This window comes from Sorex fumeus, unplaced genomic scaffold, assembly GCF_029834395.1.
Source record: "Sorex fumeus unplaced genomic scaffold, SorFum_2.1 ptg000094l, whole genome shotgun sequence".
NCBI lineage: Eukaryota > Metazoa > Chordata > Mammalia > Eulipotyphla > Soricidae > Sorex > Sorex fumeus.
The window spans coordinates 13,011,983-13,030,420 of NW_026606151.1; the positions used below are offsets into that span (position 1 = coordinate 13,011,983).

The 18,438-nt window shown below is 47.2% G+C and overlaps 1 protein-coding gene across 1 annotated transcript in view; it reads left to right on the forward strand.

Moving 5' to 3' along the window:
* Positions 1-18,438, forward strand: part of DCDC2 (doublecortin domain containing 2) — a 161,814-nt gene that overhangs the window by 66,618 nt on the left and 76,758 nt on the right. Inside the window, exon 8 of the mRNA XM_056132393.1 lies at positions 9,809-9,971. Within this exon, the coding sequence (XP_055988368.1) occupies positions 9,809-9,971 (163 nt within the window). The remainder of the gene's footprint in view (positions 1-9,808; positions 9,972-18,438) is intronic.

The following is an 18,438-nucleotide window of genomic DNA, read 5'->3' on the forward strand; positions in this document are numbered from 1 at the left end:
AGCCAGGATCAACACACGATTCCTTGCTTTCTCAGTGACTGGACTTTGGTATTACATGCTTATTACCGTCTTGACATTTGTCAAGCCCATTTATTTATTGCTTTGGTGTTAAAAATTAGTAATGTGTTTCCTGCTTTGAAATACAGTTAGGGGCCAGAGAGATAGTACAGCGAGGAGGGCACTTGTCTTGCATGCAGCTGTCTCAGGCTCGATCCCCGACACCCCTGAACACCACCAAGAGTAATCTCCAAGTCCGGTGCCAGGAGTCCCTCCTGAGCACCACCAGCTATGGCCCCCAAACTAAGAAAAAAAAAACAATTCACATGCAGGCGGCATATGGACAATTTTTGTTCTTGCTCACTGGCCGGGGAGTTCATGGAATGACAGTCACTGTATTTCTGGCATGAAACCCCAGGCAGAATCCGATGATGGAATCCGATGGTGCTGTCTCAGGCTCTCAGGCTTCTCGGAGGGAGGGAGTCAAGCAGAAAGTCACCAGGCAGCTGGCCCGACAGCACGTGATGAAGATGAATGCGCAGGCCAGGGTGTGACATGCGGGGGCAGGCAGGGCGGACAGCAGACCGTGCACAGGGAGTGACAGGCCGAGGAAGACGCAGTTTCTGGGATTTCCAAGCTGGAAAAAACCTAGTCTCGAAATTCTAACATGGAAGGTTCCTGTGTTGCCACTTGGAAAAAATATAGTAGCAGAGATTTCCCCCTCTTTTCCAAGTTCTCCTCAAATGCCCAGCCTGCCCACCCTCCACCCACCATCGAACCTTCCTCCACCTTCTCTCCACCCACTGTCGTTCCTTCAGCACTTAACGCTGGGCACCAGTAGCTAAGCCAGTGTCTGTGAACACGTGGACTTGGGGTAGGGTCTCATACAAATTCCATTCTACATGGAGGGAAGTGTGTATGTGTGTGTATAGGAGAGAAGACAGAGGGGGAGAGAGACAGAGACAGAGAGAGAGAGACAGAGAGAGACAGAGAGAGGCAGAGAGAGATGCAGCGACAGAGAGAGATACAGAAACAGAGAGACAGATACAGAAACAAAGACAAAGGCAGAGACATGGGGTGACGGAGATCGTGGTTGGTAGATGGATTCTCTTCCGTACACAGGAACGCTTTCTGAGAAATGTCTCATCAGGCTGTTATGCTTCCAGAATATCGGCACTGGTGGTTCATCCCACTGCATATCCCGACCTCACAGAGACCAGCTGTGGTAAACCCGGTCACCGGTGACTGGGGTGTCACTGTGTGGTACATGGATGTGTACCCAACTCCAGTTTGCTTCAGGAGCCACGAACATGTGTCAGGGTACTGACTGATACCAACTTCTCTGCAGCCGAGACCTTGATGATGTCAGTTGGGGGTGGGGGGGGCAATGTAGGGAGGGGCAGGGGAGAAAAGGACCCCAGGGACCCAAGGAAGCTCCCCCAGAGATCCTGGTCGAGAGGTTGGCATGTGACTTGGGCAGCTGGAGGGCAGAGGGCCGGAGTAATAGCATAGCGGGTAGGGTGTTTGCCTTGCACGTGGCCGACCTGAGTTCGATTCCTCTGTCCCTCTGGGATAGCCCAGCAAGCTACTGAGAGTATCCTGCCTACACGGCAGAGCCTGGCAAGCTCCCTGTGGTGTATTCAATATGCCAAAAACAGTAACAAGTCTCACAATGGAGACGTTACTGGTGCCCGCTTGAGCAAATCAATGAATAATGGGAAGACAGTGCTACAGTGGCGGGGGGGGGGTGGTTAAAATTCAATAACTGAGATATATAGTTGCAAAGCTTTCATGATCAGTTTTCAGTCATATAATGTTCCAACACCCATCCCCCCACCAGGGCACATTTCTCACCACCAATAACCCCCCCTTATCCCTCCTGCCACCTCCCTCTAGCCTGCCTCTATGGCAGCACTCTCTCTCTCTCTTTCTCTCTCTCTCTCTCTCTCTCTCTCTCTCTCCCCCCTTTTTTTCTGCTTTTTGGGTCACACCCGGCGGTGCTCAGGGTTTACTCCTGGCTCTGCACTCAGGAACCACTCCAGGCAGTGCTTGGGGGACCATATGGAATGCTGGGAATCGAACCCGGGTCGGCCGCGTGCAAGGCAAAGGCCCTACCGGCTGTGCTATATCACTCCAGCCCTCTCCCTCCCCTTTTGGGCATTATGGTTTGCAATACAGTTACCGAGAGGCCATCATGTTTGATCCTTTGCCCACTTTCAGCACACAGCTTCCATCCAGAGCGATCCCTTCCAACCCTCACTGTCATCACAGTCCCTTCTCTATCCCAGCTAGGACAGTGGATTTTGTCCCTCCACCTGGGCACTATTTGAGGGCTTGAAGCAGGGAGTGAGCAGAGACTACCTTTGCCAAAGCTCACACCGGCGGTGGTACCTGCAGAGAAGGCAGGGGCGGGAGGCCCAGGGGAAGTTGGGATCTCCTGGTGGTGGGGAGGAGAGACAGCCGTCTACTATATCGTTCTCCTTCTGCCCAGTTGCCTGTGTCTGTCTCTTAGAGTGAGTCACAGCCTGAAGGATGCCCTGGTCTCACGGGAGGGCAGAGGTGCAGGAGAGAGCTCCATCCTATTGTGCTTATCGTTGCCAGGTCAGAGGTCAGGGGCAGACGCTCCACTGTGCATTGATTTGACGTTAACCACAGATATCCGGGAAGAAAAGCACATCAGGATGGAGGAGGAGGAAGTGTGAGGGTGCATTCGGGGGGCAGACCGGCCGGCGTATTTCGGATCTCACGTTTGAGTAGAAGGAGATCAACTGGAGCAGAGGGAACACGGCAGGGTTTCTGGATCTGTGAGACAATGGGCCCGTGAGTCGCTGAACATCCCTTGCCTAGCCATGTCCAGAGCTGCAGAGTGGATTTTGGCCGAAGGCTCGCTCTACTCCTTTCCTTTAATTAATTGACTCCCTGGAGGACAAAACTTGCACGGAATTAGGGTGTGCAGCCAAGGGGGCTGCAGGAGAATGAACTGAAAACTTTGGGAATTTCTGCGAAGTCAGCCCAGAACCTATGATGTGGATTTTTAGGAATTATTTTCTCACCTCTGCTCTCTAGGAATTGCTCCATTGGATACGGAGGGGTTGCTGGCTGGGGGTCCAACAGGACTTTCTGCAGGAAGGTGCTTTAGTGAGTGCTGGCGGGCGGTGTGGGGGACGGCTTTGAAGTGTGAGGTGGGTATTGGCGTTCTCCGGGTGCAAGACCCACTCTGGGAACAGCCTTGTGCAAATCTGGACGGACCCCGAACTCCCTCGCCTCGCCTCAGACTGACTCCTTGAGCCGGGGAGTCACAGAGAGGAGCACGTGGCGATGCATTTGAAGTGGCGATTCTGGTTTTGAGAGAGGAATTGTCTGTTTAAAGTCGTTGCAAATGTGCAAAAAAAGCGCCAGCCCAGGCCAGTGCTGCTGCGTGCGGTCCGGCGGCAAGGTAGAGCCAGCGCGCCCTCTAGTGGGAGAAACGGAAACTCCAAGGGCAGCGCCGCATGGCAGAGCCGGGGTGAGTGACCACAGCAGCTCAGACACTGTGCGGGGAGTCACTCACTGCATCAAAGGCTAGAATGGCCCAGAGTCAGGGCAGAAGGCGACAGGATTGTCCATAAAGTCTCATTTTCATTTGATCTCTGGAGGGACGGAGTTTAGCACAGATCCAGGTTGGGCAGGCAAGTAAGAGACGCGCCGCCCAGCTAGTGTCCTGTTTGTATGGTTGCCAGGGGACATCACTGAGATGAGACATGGCCAAGCTGGATCTGTGAGGCAATGCCATCACACCGTGATTGCAGACTGGGTGTTTAAGGGCCCACGTGTCTTTGGCATGTCTTCTTTTGGGGTGTGTGTGTGTGTGTGTGTGTGTGTGTGTGTGTGTGTGTGTGTATGAGATGGGTGGACAGAGGTAAGGAAAAGAGACCCGACTTGGGTCCTGAAGGGAAGCGCTGAGGCAAGTGGCAAGTGGGCTTACTGATTGATTGATTTTATTTTTGGCTTTTTGGGTCACACCCAGGATGCTCAGAGCCTGGCTCAGAGCCAGGATTACTCCTGGCTCTCCACTCAGGAGTTACTCCTGGCTGTGCTCAGGGGACCAAATGCTTGGGCGCCCATATGGGTTGCCGCGGATAGAACCCAGGTCCACCGCGTGCAAGGCAAATGTCCTACCCTTTGTACTATTGCTGCGGCCCTGATTGATTGATTTTTTAAAAATATTTTATTTTAAATCTATATTTTAATTGAATCACAGTGCGATACAAAGTTACAAGTTGTTCATGATTGGGTTTCAGTCATGCTGAGTTTCTTCCACATCACTGTTCTTGTTCTCCTCCTCCTCCTCCTCCTCCTCTTCCTCTCCCTCTCCTCCTCCTCTTCCTCTCCTCCTCCTCCTCCTCCTCTTCCTCTCCTCCTTCTCTTCCTCCTCCTCTTCCTCTCCTCCTTCTCCTTCTTTTCTCACTCCTTTAGGGCATTATGGTGGCAAGTGGGTTTAAAACAATCTCTCAGTAGTGGGAGGGGTGCATAAAGGTCCCTTTTTAAATTTTTATCATGCCAGGGCCAAAGGTTTATCCTTTCTGTGGGTTATTCGGATACATGTGTGAGCCAGAGGGCAGGAATGTGGCTCACGCCTCTCACAGCGTGGCTACAGCGGTGGGTGTGACTTATTAAAGTATAGGCAGCTGTTTGATCTTTGGGACAAAGTCATACTTGGACCCTCTTGGGTGGCCATTTTAGGGAGAAATACCTTATAACACTCTCTTGACCAGCTGCTTGGACATTAAAGGGTTTCAGTGAAACAAGAAAATGAAACGCAGGCAATCTTATTAAACTTGATCCCAGAGACTGGAAAGATAGTACCTGAATTAAGGTGTTTGCCTGCAGACAGCTGACCTGGGTTAGATGGTCAGCACCCTATGGTGTCCCCTGAGCACTAAGGGAAGCAGTCCCCGAGCACAGAACTGGGAGTACTTGGGCTGGGAAAAGGGCTCTCAGCAATTATAGCTGGATAGGATCATTTTGGACAGGAACTGAGCGTTGAAAGGAATATACCTTTCATTATCTGTTTTGAAAACCATGATGCCCAAAACGGGGAAGGAGGATAGAGGGAGGGAGGGAGGGAAAGAGAGATGGGAAAAGAGAGAGGAGAAAGAGGAGAGAGGACAGAGAAAGAGAGAGGGGGAGAGAGAGAGAGAGAGAGAGAGAGAGAGAGAGAGAGAGAGAGAGAGAGAGAGAGAGGACATTGCTTGCCACAGAGGCAGACAGGGAAAGAAGCTGGAGGGAAAATGGGGACATTGGTGGTGAAAAATGTACACTGGTGAAGGGGCAAGTGTTGAAGCATTGCGTGACTGAAACCCAATCATGAACAACTTTGTGATTGTGTATCTCACTGTGATTCACTTAAGAAAAAAAACCAATAAAAGGGGGCTTTCAGTCAAAGCATTTATTTCTGTAGAGAAATCCCCCATCGTGCTTGGATTCTTGGAGGCGACCAAGTGGTATCAGGGACTCAAACGTGGGCAATACATGTTGGCATGTGCTCTACGGTTTGAGCTGTCGTCCTTGACCTCAGTCAAAGATTTTCTGGTTTCAAAATCTTGGGATGAATAGACTCAGTTGAAAAATAGACCAGAATATGAGACCTGGCTGATGATTTTGATTTTTCTTATCATAGCACAGTGGTAGGGCGTTTGCCTTGCACGCAGCCAACATGGCCGAGCCGAGTTCGATTCCTCCGCCCCTCTCGGAGAGCCCGGCAAGCTACCGAGAGTATCTCGCCCGCACGGCAGAGCCTGGCAAGCTCCCCGTGACGTATTCGATATGCCAAAGACAGTAACAACAAAGTCTCCAATGGAGATGTTACTGGGCCCGCTCAAGCAAATCGATGAACAACGGGAGGACAGTGACAGTTTAAAAAAAAATGTCTGGGCCACATCCAGCGATGCTTAGGATTTACTCCTGGTTCTGTACTTGGGGGACCATATCTGGCGCCAGGGATGGAAACTGAGTTGCTTAAGGCCAAAGTCTCTGCCGCTTCATTCTCTCTCTGATGGTTTTGGGATCTCTGCTGGAATCATGTTCTCTGTCTCTTCTGTCTAGCTTTTTTTTTTTATGGTCATGTGAGAATCACATGAAGAAAAGGAAAGGAAAAAATAACCGTGGTTGCAGTTAATGCAATAATTAAATGGAAACTGTATGTTTAAATTGCAGTTGGAATAGGAAATTAAATCATGCAAAAAGTGTTATAGATTTGGACAAGTTTTCATACTGGTAATAAATCTATGCATAATTCATTTTCTTGTAGGCTATGACAAAATAGCATAAATAACTTCATTTGTAAGGCTGCGAATTTTTCTATTCTTAATTGGGTGATGGCTAAAACTATTTAAATGCTTCTGCATGACTGAATATATAAATGTTGAAAATGAGCAGTTATAATAGGTTTCTAGGCAGATTGTTTATTTAATATTACTACATTTATTTCCAGATACTAGCCTAGTACAGATGTTGCATAAAAATTGCGCCCAATGGGGTATGAGTTTGATTGGGCCTTAGAGCAAGAGCTATTAACTCTGCTCTTGGAGAAAGTACTCTGGTACTCATAGACCCAATGTCGCATGCCAGGCACAGTACTAGTCACTCTACAGACTTTCCCCTTCCATCCCTGTGGATGATGCAGGTACATTAATCCCTTTAAAGGATGAAGATCTAGGGTTAGAGTGGGAGTTGTGTAGCAGGAATGCTGATGGGTGTTTGTGGTGGAACAGCCTAGAGTCGGGCACTTTTATTTATTTATTTATTTATTTCAATCAATCACAACCATCCTGTTATTTGTCGATTGCCTCAAGCAGGCCCCAGTAACATCTCTTTTGTCCTAGCCCTGAGATTTTTTAAAGAAATGTGTCATATTCAGGGCTCTTTCAGAGTTAGGAGAATGAGACCCTTCATTGTTACTGGTATTTGGCATATTGGGTACGCCACGGGGGAGTTTGCCAGACTCTGCCGTGTGGGCAGGTTACATTTGGTAGCCTGCCAGTTTGTCCAAAATAGGAATGAGATGATAAGATGTCGCGCGGCCAGTTCTTTTATGCGTGAGGCTCATCCAAGTGTGTGGAGAGTGGTCCCAGCATGGCCTTGGCTGGGGCCCGGAGGTCTTCAGCTGTTGGGCCCTGGTGAGGACAGTCAGGCACAGGGTAGGAGATTCTGCCTTGTTCTCTCCCGGGAGCTGAGTGTGATAATCTCTGGATCCTGGCCGTTGTTGGGGTCACACGGCAGTTGGTGGGTGTAACTGTCCAGCTACTGGCAGGTCCAGTCCCAAACCGTGCAAGGCTTGGAGATCTATTTATTTATTTTATAAAGTAGTTCACAATATTTGATAAGCCGGGCACTTTAGCTCTCTGAAATGTGCATCCTTCCTCCTACATGCAGCTTCACACCTTATGAACTCAGGTGAGGTCAGCCTCTGAGCATCTGAGTCAGGGTTTCCTGCTTAAGAGGGAATTCTCTGTTCAGTGGACAAGTGAGCATCAGTGGCTGAGTAGCATCCCAGCCTTTCCTGGGGTTCTGATGGTGTCTGCTGCTGGGGGCGCTGTTACGTGGCCTGCTGGTCTGTGTACCCATGTACCCATGTACCCCTGTACCTGTGACAGAAGCCACTTAAACGCAGCTGCTCCTTCATGCTTTGGATGCAAGATCTTCATTTCCAGAGATCCGTGGGGACTGGGGGTGTCCCCTAGCGAAAGGCTCCCGGGGCCACCTGCAGGAACGGGGGTGAGCAGAATCCAGCAGTAGAGGCAGGTGTGGGTTTTTTTTCGGGCCTATGTGTTGCTCTGGTTTTGCTGTTCATGAACACCTCAGCAGTCATCCACAGGTAAGTTACCATCAGAGAAAACTGTCCAAGCACATTTTCCGCTTGCATGTTGATATGTCTATATTCACAGTGACAACTCATGAAGAAATGAATGTTTCTAGATGAAGTGACACCAAGGCTTCCACTGTCCCATGTCTAATAGCTGATGGTTTGGGAAGGGCGGGAGAGAGAGAGAGGATGGCTAAGGGAGTGGGCGTAAGCTGGCTTCCTTGCTGGCTCTGTGACTCTCTCATCTTTTTTTTTTTTTATTAATTTATTTCTTTATTGAATCACTGTGGGAAAAGTTACAGAGCTTTTGGGTTTAGGTCTCAGTCACGTAAATATCAAACACATTTCCCTTTACCAATACTTATTTTTAACCGCGAACCCCAATAGAACCCCACCTCCCACCCCTCCCAATTCCTGTGAGGCAGATGAGTTCTAGTTAATACTCTATCTACTTTGACTCGATACATTGTTTCGATAGAAGATGCACAATTATTGTTTAGAGTTTACGACCCCCCTCCCCCACAATCAGACATGCTGAAACAGCATTGTGAAATGATTTGCTTTCTACAACTTGGTTTAAGAATAAAACGATGTCGCATGGCCACGATAGCGGCCGCGCGGTTTTGGATTTCTGCTATTTTACTTATTAACCCTGGAAGAATTTCTATTAAAAGTTAGATAGTTAAGAGATTGGTTTCTGTGCTCTGGAGTCGTGGCCGTGCCGGAGAGCCGCTCGGGGGGCAGCTGGCGACCTCGGTCGGGCGTGAAGGACGGCCCATTACGCCCCCCTTCCCATGAGGTCCCTGCCGCCCCCACCCGCGGCTCAAACCTGCTGTCCACAAGGCTCCCGTGCGGCAGCCATCTTTCTTTCCAGAGAGGAGTGGGCGAGCGGGTCAACACCCTTTCCCCTCCGGGCAGGCATGCTGGCGCGGTTTAACACATAGTCCATTTGCTTTTCTGCTCCAAGCGGGTGGCTCTCTGTGCTAAGTCCTTGTGCCTCCGGGGCCGTGGCCGTGCCGGAGAGCTGCTCGTGGGGGGCAGCTGGCGACCTCGGTTGAGCGTGAAGGACGGCCCATTACGCCCCCCTTCCCATGAGGTCCCTGCCGCCCCCCCTCCCCCGAGGCTCAAACCTGCTGTCCACAAGGCTCCCGTGCGGCCGCCATCTTTCTTTCCAGAGAGCGACTCTCTCACCTTTATCTCTTTATTCACACCAAGGAATGATGATGGGACCCATAACGCTGGTTAATGAGAATTCAGTTGATATAACATCATAGAATGCCTGGTTAGTGCTATTCAGCTGGTGTCAGCTAATAATTTTGTCTCATGCCCTCAGCTTGATGCTTCTACTGTTGCTAAGAAGAGTTAGGTTAGGTCTTTTATTTATTTTTTTTCTTTGGGTCACACCCGGTGATGCACAGGGGTTACTCCTGGCTCTGCACTCAGGAATTACTACTGGCAGTTGCTCGGGGGACCATATGGGATACTGGGAATCAAATCTGGGTCTGCCGTGTGCAAGGCAAATGCCCTACCCACTGTGCTACCACTCCAGCCCCAGGTTAGGTCTTTAAAAAAAGATTTTTTTTTTATTGAATCACCGTGAGATACAGCTACAAAGCTTTCACAATTGAGTTTCAGTCATGCAATGATCAAGTACCCATCCCTCCACCAGTGCACATTTCCCACCACCAATGTCTTCATTTTCCTTCCTGCCACCCCCATCCCGCCCCTGCCTCTGTGGCAGGCACTTTCCTTCTCTCTCTCTCTCTATCGCTCTCTCTTTCTCTCTCTCTACTTTTGGGCATTATGGTTTGCAGTACAGAGTTAAGTTAGGTCTTAACAGGATTGAAAGTAGAGTTAGCACCAGGCTCGCCTCCCGTCTCTGGCTTACCACCAGGGAAGATGTCGCATGCGTGGAAACCAGAGTGGGCTCATTCGGTGCTAGTCAGAGTCTTGTCTTCGTCCTTGTAGGGAAACGATCGCCAGTCAAAGTCAACCATTGGATCCGTCGAAAACCCCACACCTCAGCCCCCCAAGAGGAAAGGGAAGAAAGAAGATGTTGGCGTAGCGAAAGCCACGAAAGGGAAACAGAATGTGAAGTTGAAGAAGTCAGCTCAAGCGGCTCCAAACAGTGGTGAGTTTGTTGTCTTCTCCTGGTCGTAGGGCTCTGTGCAAGTTTTGATCTCAAAGAGATGTCCTTGTTTCTCACACGGGGACCTCAGAGAAGAGTGTTTGGGGGAGACTTACCACGTAGAAAAGATGATGCTGTTTTCTGGATGCAGTTCTGTTAGTAACCAGAGGTGCTGCAAAGACTCTTGTTTTCTGATAAAAACACTTCTTGTTGGTCTTACAATTTTTCGTTATTTTTTATTTATTTATTTGGGGGGGGCAGTGTACATTTCTCACCACCAATGTCTCTAATTTCCCTCCTTCCACCTCTCACCCCCAGTTTGCCTCTATGGGAGATACTTTCTCTGTCTCTCTGTCTCTCTCTCATTTTCGTCATTAATGTTTAATGTTTGAGGTACAGTACTGAGAGGTTATCATATCTACCCCTCTACCTCCTTTTAGAATTCAGTTCTTGTCCAGAGTGTTCATTTTCCAACTGTCATTGTCATACTGGTCTCCCCTTTATCTTAGCCACCCTCTCCCCCTACTAATCAGCTAAGTTGTCAGGATTTTTGCTTTTATTTTTGTTTGTGTAAGGAATCCCAAATAGTTTTCAACAATATTTATATTGGTTGGCATGAAAACAGAGAAAGCACATTGAACATGGAAAGAAGTCTTATTTTAAAGGCACTAAGGAAAAAGGTAGGAACCATCCATTCGTGGCTTTCTCTACGCCAACAGCATTCTGTCTTTAGAGAATGCTGAAGTTGAAGTTGTTTGCAGTATTTTCCCATTTTAGGTGTATATATATTTTCAGTGTACTTTTGTCATATGTAGGTGAATGCTTTTTTTTAAAATTGCTAGATCTTACTGTTACATGAAACTTTAGGGGCTAATTTCCATCCCCACCCTCCATCCCCAATAAGAGCCAAGTATCACTCCTGATGTCAAAGCAGATAAAATAGTTAACAAAGCATTTTATATCTTTTCATTTTGATTGAGAAAAGGTATAATTTTGAAAAATAAATGTTGGCTTCCCCAAACATTTTTTTCCCCTCTAGAAAAAAATGAAAAAAAAAATGTTACTGTTCAAAAAGAAAGTTTAAATCATCATTGATAAAGTTTAAGGATGTTACTTTACGTCTATGCTGTTGAAACCTGGACTAATTTTTGGGTGACAAATCTCTGCTGATATTTCCTGCTATAGAAATTTTCTAGGTTATGTTGTCAAAAGTAACCTTCTTTCCTTGTTTATATTCTTAACTTCAGCCTTCTTTTAGTCATTTACTGTTATGGATGCTCTTTTTTCTTTTTTTTTTGTTTTCATATCTTCTATTACAGTAATTAGAGGAAAGGGGTGCCTTTGTATTCTTCTGACTCAAGGGGGATTTTACTCTTTTACTCTTTTTCTTCTCCCGTTTTTCGTCATACCCAGTGATGCACAGGGGTTACTCCTGGCTCTGCACTCAGGAATTACTCCTGGCAGTGCTCAGGGGACCATATGGGATGCTGGGAATCGAACCTGGGTCGGCCGTGTGCAAAGGCAAATGCCCTACCCACTGTGCTATTGCTCCAGCCCCTACTCTTTATGTTTTTACTCTAGTCCTTATTTCTTTCATCTTCTTTAGAAAGGTGAGAGGAATAAGGACTAGAAGGAAAATGAAAGATATGAAAATTGGTTTTAGCGTTGACATCCACATAGTTTCTTTTATAGATTTTAAATTTGCAATTAAGTGATCTACTTGATTTTACTTGAAAGGGTTAATTGTTATAATTTGGATGAGTATCTCTGAAGATTTCCTAGTAGGTATTAGAGTGTGTAATTTTTTTTGACCCAGCTACTTTTACCTATACTGTGCTCATCTTAATTAGAAAAAAATAAAATTTTAATCTAACTTGCTTTTTTTTTTGAGAATGAATATTGAGTCACATTATTTTGTCCCTTTTTTACTGTAGATATGCAGATACTTCCTGGGGTTCTGTTATCTGCAGAAATTAGCAGTGCTAATAACAATCTGTAGATGGCAACCTGGCTCTAATTTTATTTCTTTTTCTATCTTTCTCCACGTCCGCCCCCCACCCCCACCTTTAAGACTGTTTCTCTCTGTAATAGTAAAACTTAATAATTCAAGCAGAGCGCTGACATATTTCTTCAGGGAAACAAATCCCATTTTCTTTTGGTAGCCAAGATGCAAACCAAGATTGCTTGGTGATTGATGAAGTTGGGTGTGAAATGCATTTTTAGTGCTGCATTTAAATACCAGCTTAACTGGTCAGTCTCTGTTTGCAGTTCCCCTTTCCACTTGAGTTCCCCTGCTTGAGATGTTTCAGAATCCTCTAACTAGCTACAGTCTCCAAAACCGTAATGAGGATTGTTTCCTAGTAGCGTTTATGGGGTGGATTATATTCATTGATGTCTTGAAATATCATTAGGTGAAAAAAAATTAGCGTTTTAAAAAATCTTTGGAACACAGGAAAGAGTGAGTTTAGGGCTCTTTACATCTATCTATCTATCTATCTATCATCTATTTTTTTCTTTTTGGGTCACACCCAGCAATGCAGGGGTTACTCCTGGCTCTGCACTCAGGAATTACTCCTGGTGGTGCTCGGGAGACCATATGGGATGCTGGGAATCGAACCCTGGTTGGCCGTGTGCAAGGCAAACGCCCTACCTGCTGTGCTATCTCTCCAGCCCCTCTATCTATTTTTTTTAATGGCCGAGGGAGCAGTGGAATTGGAATTGCTGTGGTCTTGATAATCATCATATTTTCTAAAGGCAGAGGATTAAAATATAAGCAAACACAAGACTTGGTGTTTTTGTTTTGATGGATCTGATTTCCTGTATGTGTGGCCGGAAGGGGAACTTGGCTTTCTTCTTTCTCTTTTCTTTCTCTTTCTTTCTTTCTTTCTTTCTTTCTTTCTTTCTTTCTTTCTTTCTTTCTTTCTTTCCTTCCTTCCTTCCTTCCTTCCTTCCTTCCTTCCTTCCTTCCTTTCTTTCTTTCTTTTTGCTTTTTGGGGTCACACCCCGTGATGCACAGGGGTTACTCCTGGCTCTGCACTCAGGAATTACTCCTGGCGGTGCTCAGGGAACTATATGGGATGCTGGGGAACGAACCCAGGTTGGCCGTGTGCAAGGCAAACGCCCTACCTGAAAGCTCCTTGGCTTTCTTCTTGATGCAGTTTCTGGGTTAGTCCCAGCCATGACCCACGATTTTTCTCAAGATACCCGGGCTGTCCACCCTGGACAGCTGCGGTGTCGGGAAAGCTTTGTGTCTGTCTGGACTCACCTGGCCTTCTGTCTGTCCTGGAGCAGTGAGGCTCTGGACCTCTTAATAGCGACAACCCGCACTCAACCTGCTGCATCGTGCCACACATGCCGCATGACCGAACCTCCCCACAGTCCATCCTTTCAGGAGACATGGGGCCGGGAACGCGGGATGCTGCCCAGGACTCAGGCACCTGGGGAGAGAAAAGTTTTCCAAAGTGCTTCACGCATCACGCCACTAGTGGGGCGGTACGCCCTGGGAGCGAGTGAGAGGAGAGTTCGGGCTCGCAGAGGGTGAACACCAGGTTGGGTATTGGCTTTGATCAATAAGCTCAGGGTCAGTTTTGTGCTTTGTCCAGAGCCTGTGGTCACCTACCCTCTTCTCGGATGGGGAAATACAGATTCCCACCTGCTCCCCCCCCCAAAAAAAAACTCAATTTTTTTTTTGACTGCTGGACTTTGAACCCAGCACCCCTTCAGTTTAATGTTTGGGCCCTGCCACAGATCCCTGAATCCTTATTCTGGCTTGTTACTCTAAGTTACTCTAAGACCCACTTCCCGCTCACGGCCAGTGCTGGGGCTGACTCATCTGTACAATCTGGCCCATTTGGTATGTCGCACTGTAGCACTGTCCGCCTGTTGTTCATCCATTTGCTCGAGCGGGCACCAGGAACGTCTCCATTGTGAGAGTTGTTGTTACTGTGTTTGGCATATCGAATACGCCATGGGGATCTTGCCAGGCTCTGCTGTGCAGGCGGGATATTCTCGGTAGCTTGCTGGGCTCTCCGAGAGGGATGGAGGAATTGAACCCTGTTCGGCCACATGCAAGGCAAACGTCCTACCCGCTGTGCTATTGCTCCAACCCATTTGGTATGTAAAGTCCATTTTTTTTTTATCCTTCTCAGCCACCCTCGTTGTTTGCAAAATAAGATAGAATCCTTATTGCGCATGCCCCTCGGTTGCCTATCCCGGTGCGGATACAGAGAACAGATCCCTGGTAGGTTGCAAGCTCGCTCATTTATTCTGATTTTATACAATCAGATGATAATGCCTCACGGTTTCCGTGAAATGGGCCAAGATTATCTTCCCTTAAACATGCCATAATAAGAGCCACTTTTTGTTTTTTTTTTTCTTTTTGGGTCACATCCGGTGATGCACAGGGCTTATTCCTGGTTCATGCACTCAGGAATTACTCCTGGCGGTGCTCGGGGGACCATATAGGATGCTGGGAATCGAACCCGGGTCGGCTGTGTGCAAGGCAAACACCTTACCTGCTGTGCTATTGCTCCAGCCCCAATAAGAGTCACTTTTCATTGGCAGGTCGGCAAACCTGATAGCCCCCCCTGGACCACCCTCCCCAGCAAGCACCATCCCCCCTGCCCAGCCCCCAAGCCCTTATCCCCACCTCTTTCCATTCTCTTTGTACCTCTTGTGTCTGGCTCTCTGCTAGGCCTTATTTTGCTTCCTGTTAGGGTGCTGACCCCAAGTGCAGTGATTTTATGGAGGGTGCTTGCTTCGCCCCAGTTCCATCACCAAGAGCCATCCTGAGCTCTGCTCCCTGCAGTGCTTTGCAGCCCTTCTGGGGCACATAGCTTCTGGGTGCGACTATAGGGTTGCTCTGGCCCAGGAAACTGATGGCCGTGTCTCTCTTTCTTTTCTTTCTTTCTTTCTTTCTTTCTTTCTTTCTTTCTGTCTTTCTTCTTCCTTCCTTCCTTCCTAATTTATTTTTTGTTTTTTTTTGGGGGGGGGTTACACCCAGTGATGTTCAGGGGTTAGTTACTCCAGGCTTGCACTCAGGAATTACTCCTGGTGGTGCTTGGGGGACCATGTGTGATACCAGGGATTGAACCCAGGCTGTCTGCGTGCAAGGCAAACACCCTCCCCACTGTGCTATCACTCCGCCTTCCCCCCCACCCCGGCCATTTCTAGGGTGTTTCTGTGGAGAGTCATTTTCTGTGCTCTTTCCTGTCATGAGTGTTGCCAATCCAAAGATACCTTGGAGAATCTGGGATTATATGAAGAGTGATGCCTCTTTCTTTCTTTCTTTCTTTCTTTCTTTCTTTCTTTCTTTCTTTCTTTCCTTCCTTCCTTCCTTCCTTCCTTGCTTCCTTCTTTCTTCTTTCTTTCTTTCTTTCTTTCTTTCTTTCTTTCTTTCTTTCTTTCTTTTTGCTTCAAACTTTCAGGATTTCTTTTTTCTTTTTTTTGGGGGGGACACCACCTGGCAGGGCTTACTCCTGGCTCTGCACTCAGGGATCATACCTGGGAGGCTCAGGGGATATCCTATGGGTGCCGGGTGGGGGGGGGGGGGAGGAAAATTCCCTAGCTGATGTACTTGTGGGACATTGCCCTGGGATGCCCTAGTCTTCCATGAATATATTCGATGTTTTATTGTTGTTCTTGATTTTTGGACCCATGATACTGAAGGACTGGAGCGATAGCACAGGGTAGGGTGGTAGGGCGTTTGCCTTGCACGCAGCCAACATGGCCGACCCGAGTTCGATTCCTCCGCCCCTCTTGGAGAGCCTGGCAAGATACTGAGAGTATCTCGCCCACACAGCAGAGCCTGGCAAGCTACCTGTGATGTATTCGATATGCCAAACACAGTAACAACAAGTCTCACGATGGAGACGTTACTGGGCCCGCTCGAGCAAATCAATGAACAACGGGAGGACAGTGACAGTGACAGTGATACTGAAGAACATCTGGTGCAAGTATTGTTCTCTGCAGCATAATTTGAGAAGTAGTAGGGGTACTCCAGTGATTACTTCCTTGAAGATTCTAAGACTTTGGGAATTTGATGAAAATTACTATGATGTATTTGTGTGTGTGTGGGGGTGGGGGTGTGTGTATGGGGCGGGGGGGGATTCTGAACAGATCAATAGTTAACATTAATCAGCTAACATTTTATGGGTGCTTACTGTGTTCCAGGGACGGAACTGAGTAAGAAGAAGCCCGGTGTCAGGGTGACATATTTAATGCTATTAGCCCCATTTTACAGATAAGGAAATGAAAGCACCAGAGAGGTAGAATGTTGGTCAGTGACTCAATAGGGAGCGAATGGTAGAACCTGCTGGAGTATGTGTAAGTGGTGATTGTGCAGAGCTCACCTCCAGAAAGTTTCATTCTGGACCCTAAGCAATTTGGGGTGAAGGTCCACTGGTCCCTGGGTCAGTCAGTAAACAAGCTATGAGTTCGCAGTACTGTGGGCAGATGGTGATGAAAAATCCTGCGTATGAATGTTGGAGAACAGGAAGTTGACAGCAGGCTTTTAAAAGTCATGGGGCCAGACCCTGAGGGGGGTTGGTGGGAGATCAGCCACTATTTATTCTCTGGGTGTGTCCCCTGCCTCACTTCGATTCTAAAAAGGGATTTAATGGACATTCCCAGGAGTAGAGTAGGAAGTATAGCAGTGAACAAGATGATGGATCTGGGGTCCAGGTGGGCAACACTCTTCCTACCTCACCCTTCCCTTAACTCTGAAGACCTGTCTACTGAGTAGGCACCCTCTATGCTTTTATTTTTTTCATTATTTTTCAAAAGTTAAATTTATTTTTTAAATTGAATCACACTGAGATGCAGTTACACATGATTGTGTTTCAGTCATATAATATTCCAACACCCAACCCCTCACTGTATAAAATCTCCAGGGGCGGCCAGGGGGAGGCCCCGATGACTCTTCCCCTAGCTGCCCACGTTTGGGTGGGCTGGGGAAAAGAAATCCAGGACTTTGCTCCTTATGCTGCATCTCCACAAACCTTCCACAGGTTTGACTTTAAAGGGGCCATGGCCATCAGCAGGACCCCCTTCTTTCTTGGAGTGTTTCACGTGGGGCTCTGACATCCATACCCATCACTCTTGCTCATCCTGGTGTTCAAAATTTCCCATGGCGTGTCTCATCCTTTGTCACGTCTGTTTCCATTCCATTTGCGTCTACAAGTTTCTACACCCTGAACTATCGCCTTTCTGGGTGGGGTCCTGCTCTTAGCAGAGGTTAGAAACTTGCCTTCTGTCTGTTCTACGTAAGATGTCCTCCAAGGATGTCACAGGAACTGTCACACTAATCTCACAAGAGCCACATACTCTCCATATTCGCCATGTTACGGCTGAGAAAACAAAAAAGCAAAAACAGTTCGATCTTACCCCAAGATCTACAGCTGTTATGTTGTAAAGGAAAATATGATATCGTTCTGCTCTTTGATGAACTATATCCTCTGCTTGCCACTGGAGTGTTCAATAAAACTGAACCTATAGTAAAATTTCCAAATAGGGCCAGATAGATGAACAGGGGTTAAAGTTCTTGCTTTGCCTACATGCAAAAAAATGGGCTCAGAACTCTGCCTAACACCATGTACAAAAGTAAGATCAAAATGGATTAAAGACCTCAACATCAGACCAGAAACCATAAGGTACATTGAAGACAAAGTTGGCAAAACCCTCCATGACATTGAAGCTAATGGTATCTTCAAAGATGCCACGCCACTGGCCGAGCAAGTGAAAGCAGAGATAGATAAATGGGACTCTCTTAAACTAAGAAGCTTCTGCACCTCCAAAGAAACAGTGACCAAAATACAAAGACAGTCTACAGAATGGGAAAGGATATTCGCTGAATACACATCTGACAAGGGGTTGATATCCAGGATATACAAAATACTGGTTAAACTCCACAAGAAGAAAACACCCCATCCAAAAATGGGGCAATGAAATGAACAGAAACTTTCTCAAAGAAGAAATCCGAATGGCAAAAAAGCACATGAGAAAATGCTCTACATCATTAATCATCAGGGAGATGCAGATCAAAACCACAATGAGATACCATCTCACACCTCAGAGACTGGCCCACATTCAAAAGAACAAAAGCAACTGATGCTGGCGCGGATGCGGCGAGAAAGGGACACTCCTTCACTGTTGGTGGGAATGTGGACTGGTTCAGCCCTTCTGGAAAACAGTATGGACGATTCTCAAAAAATTAGAAATTGAGCTCCCATTTGACCCAGCAATACCACTCCTGGGAATATATCCCAGAGAGGCAAAAATGTATAGTTGAAGTGACATCTGCACTTGTTTGTTCATTGCAGCACTCTTTACAATAGCCAGAAACTGGAAGAAACCTGAATGCCCAAGAACAGATGACTGGTTAAAGAAACTTTGGTACATCTACACAATGGAATACTATGTAGCTGTTAGAAAAGATGAAGTCATGAAATTTATGTACAAGTGGTACAACATG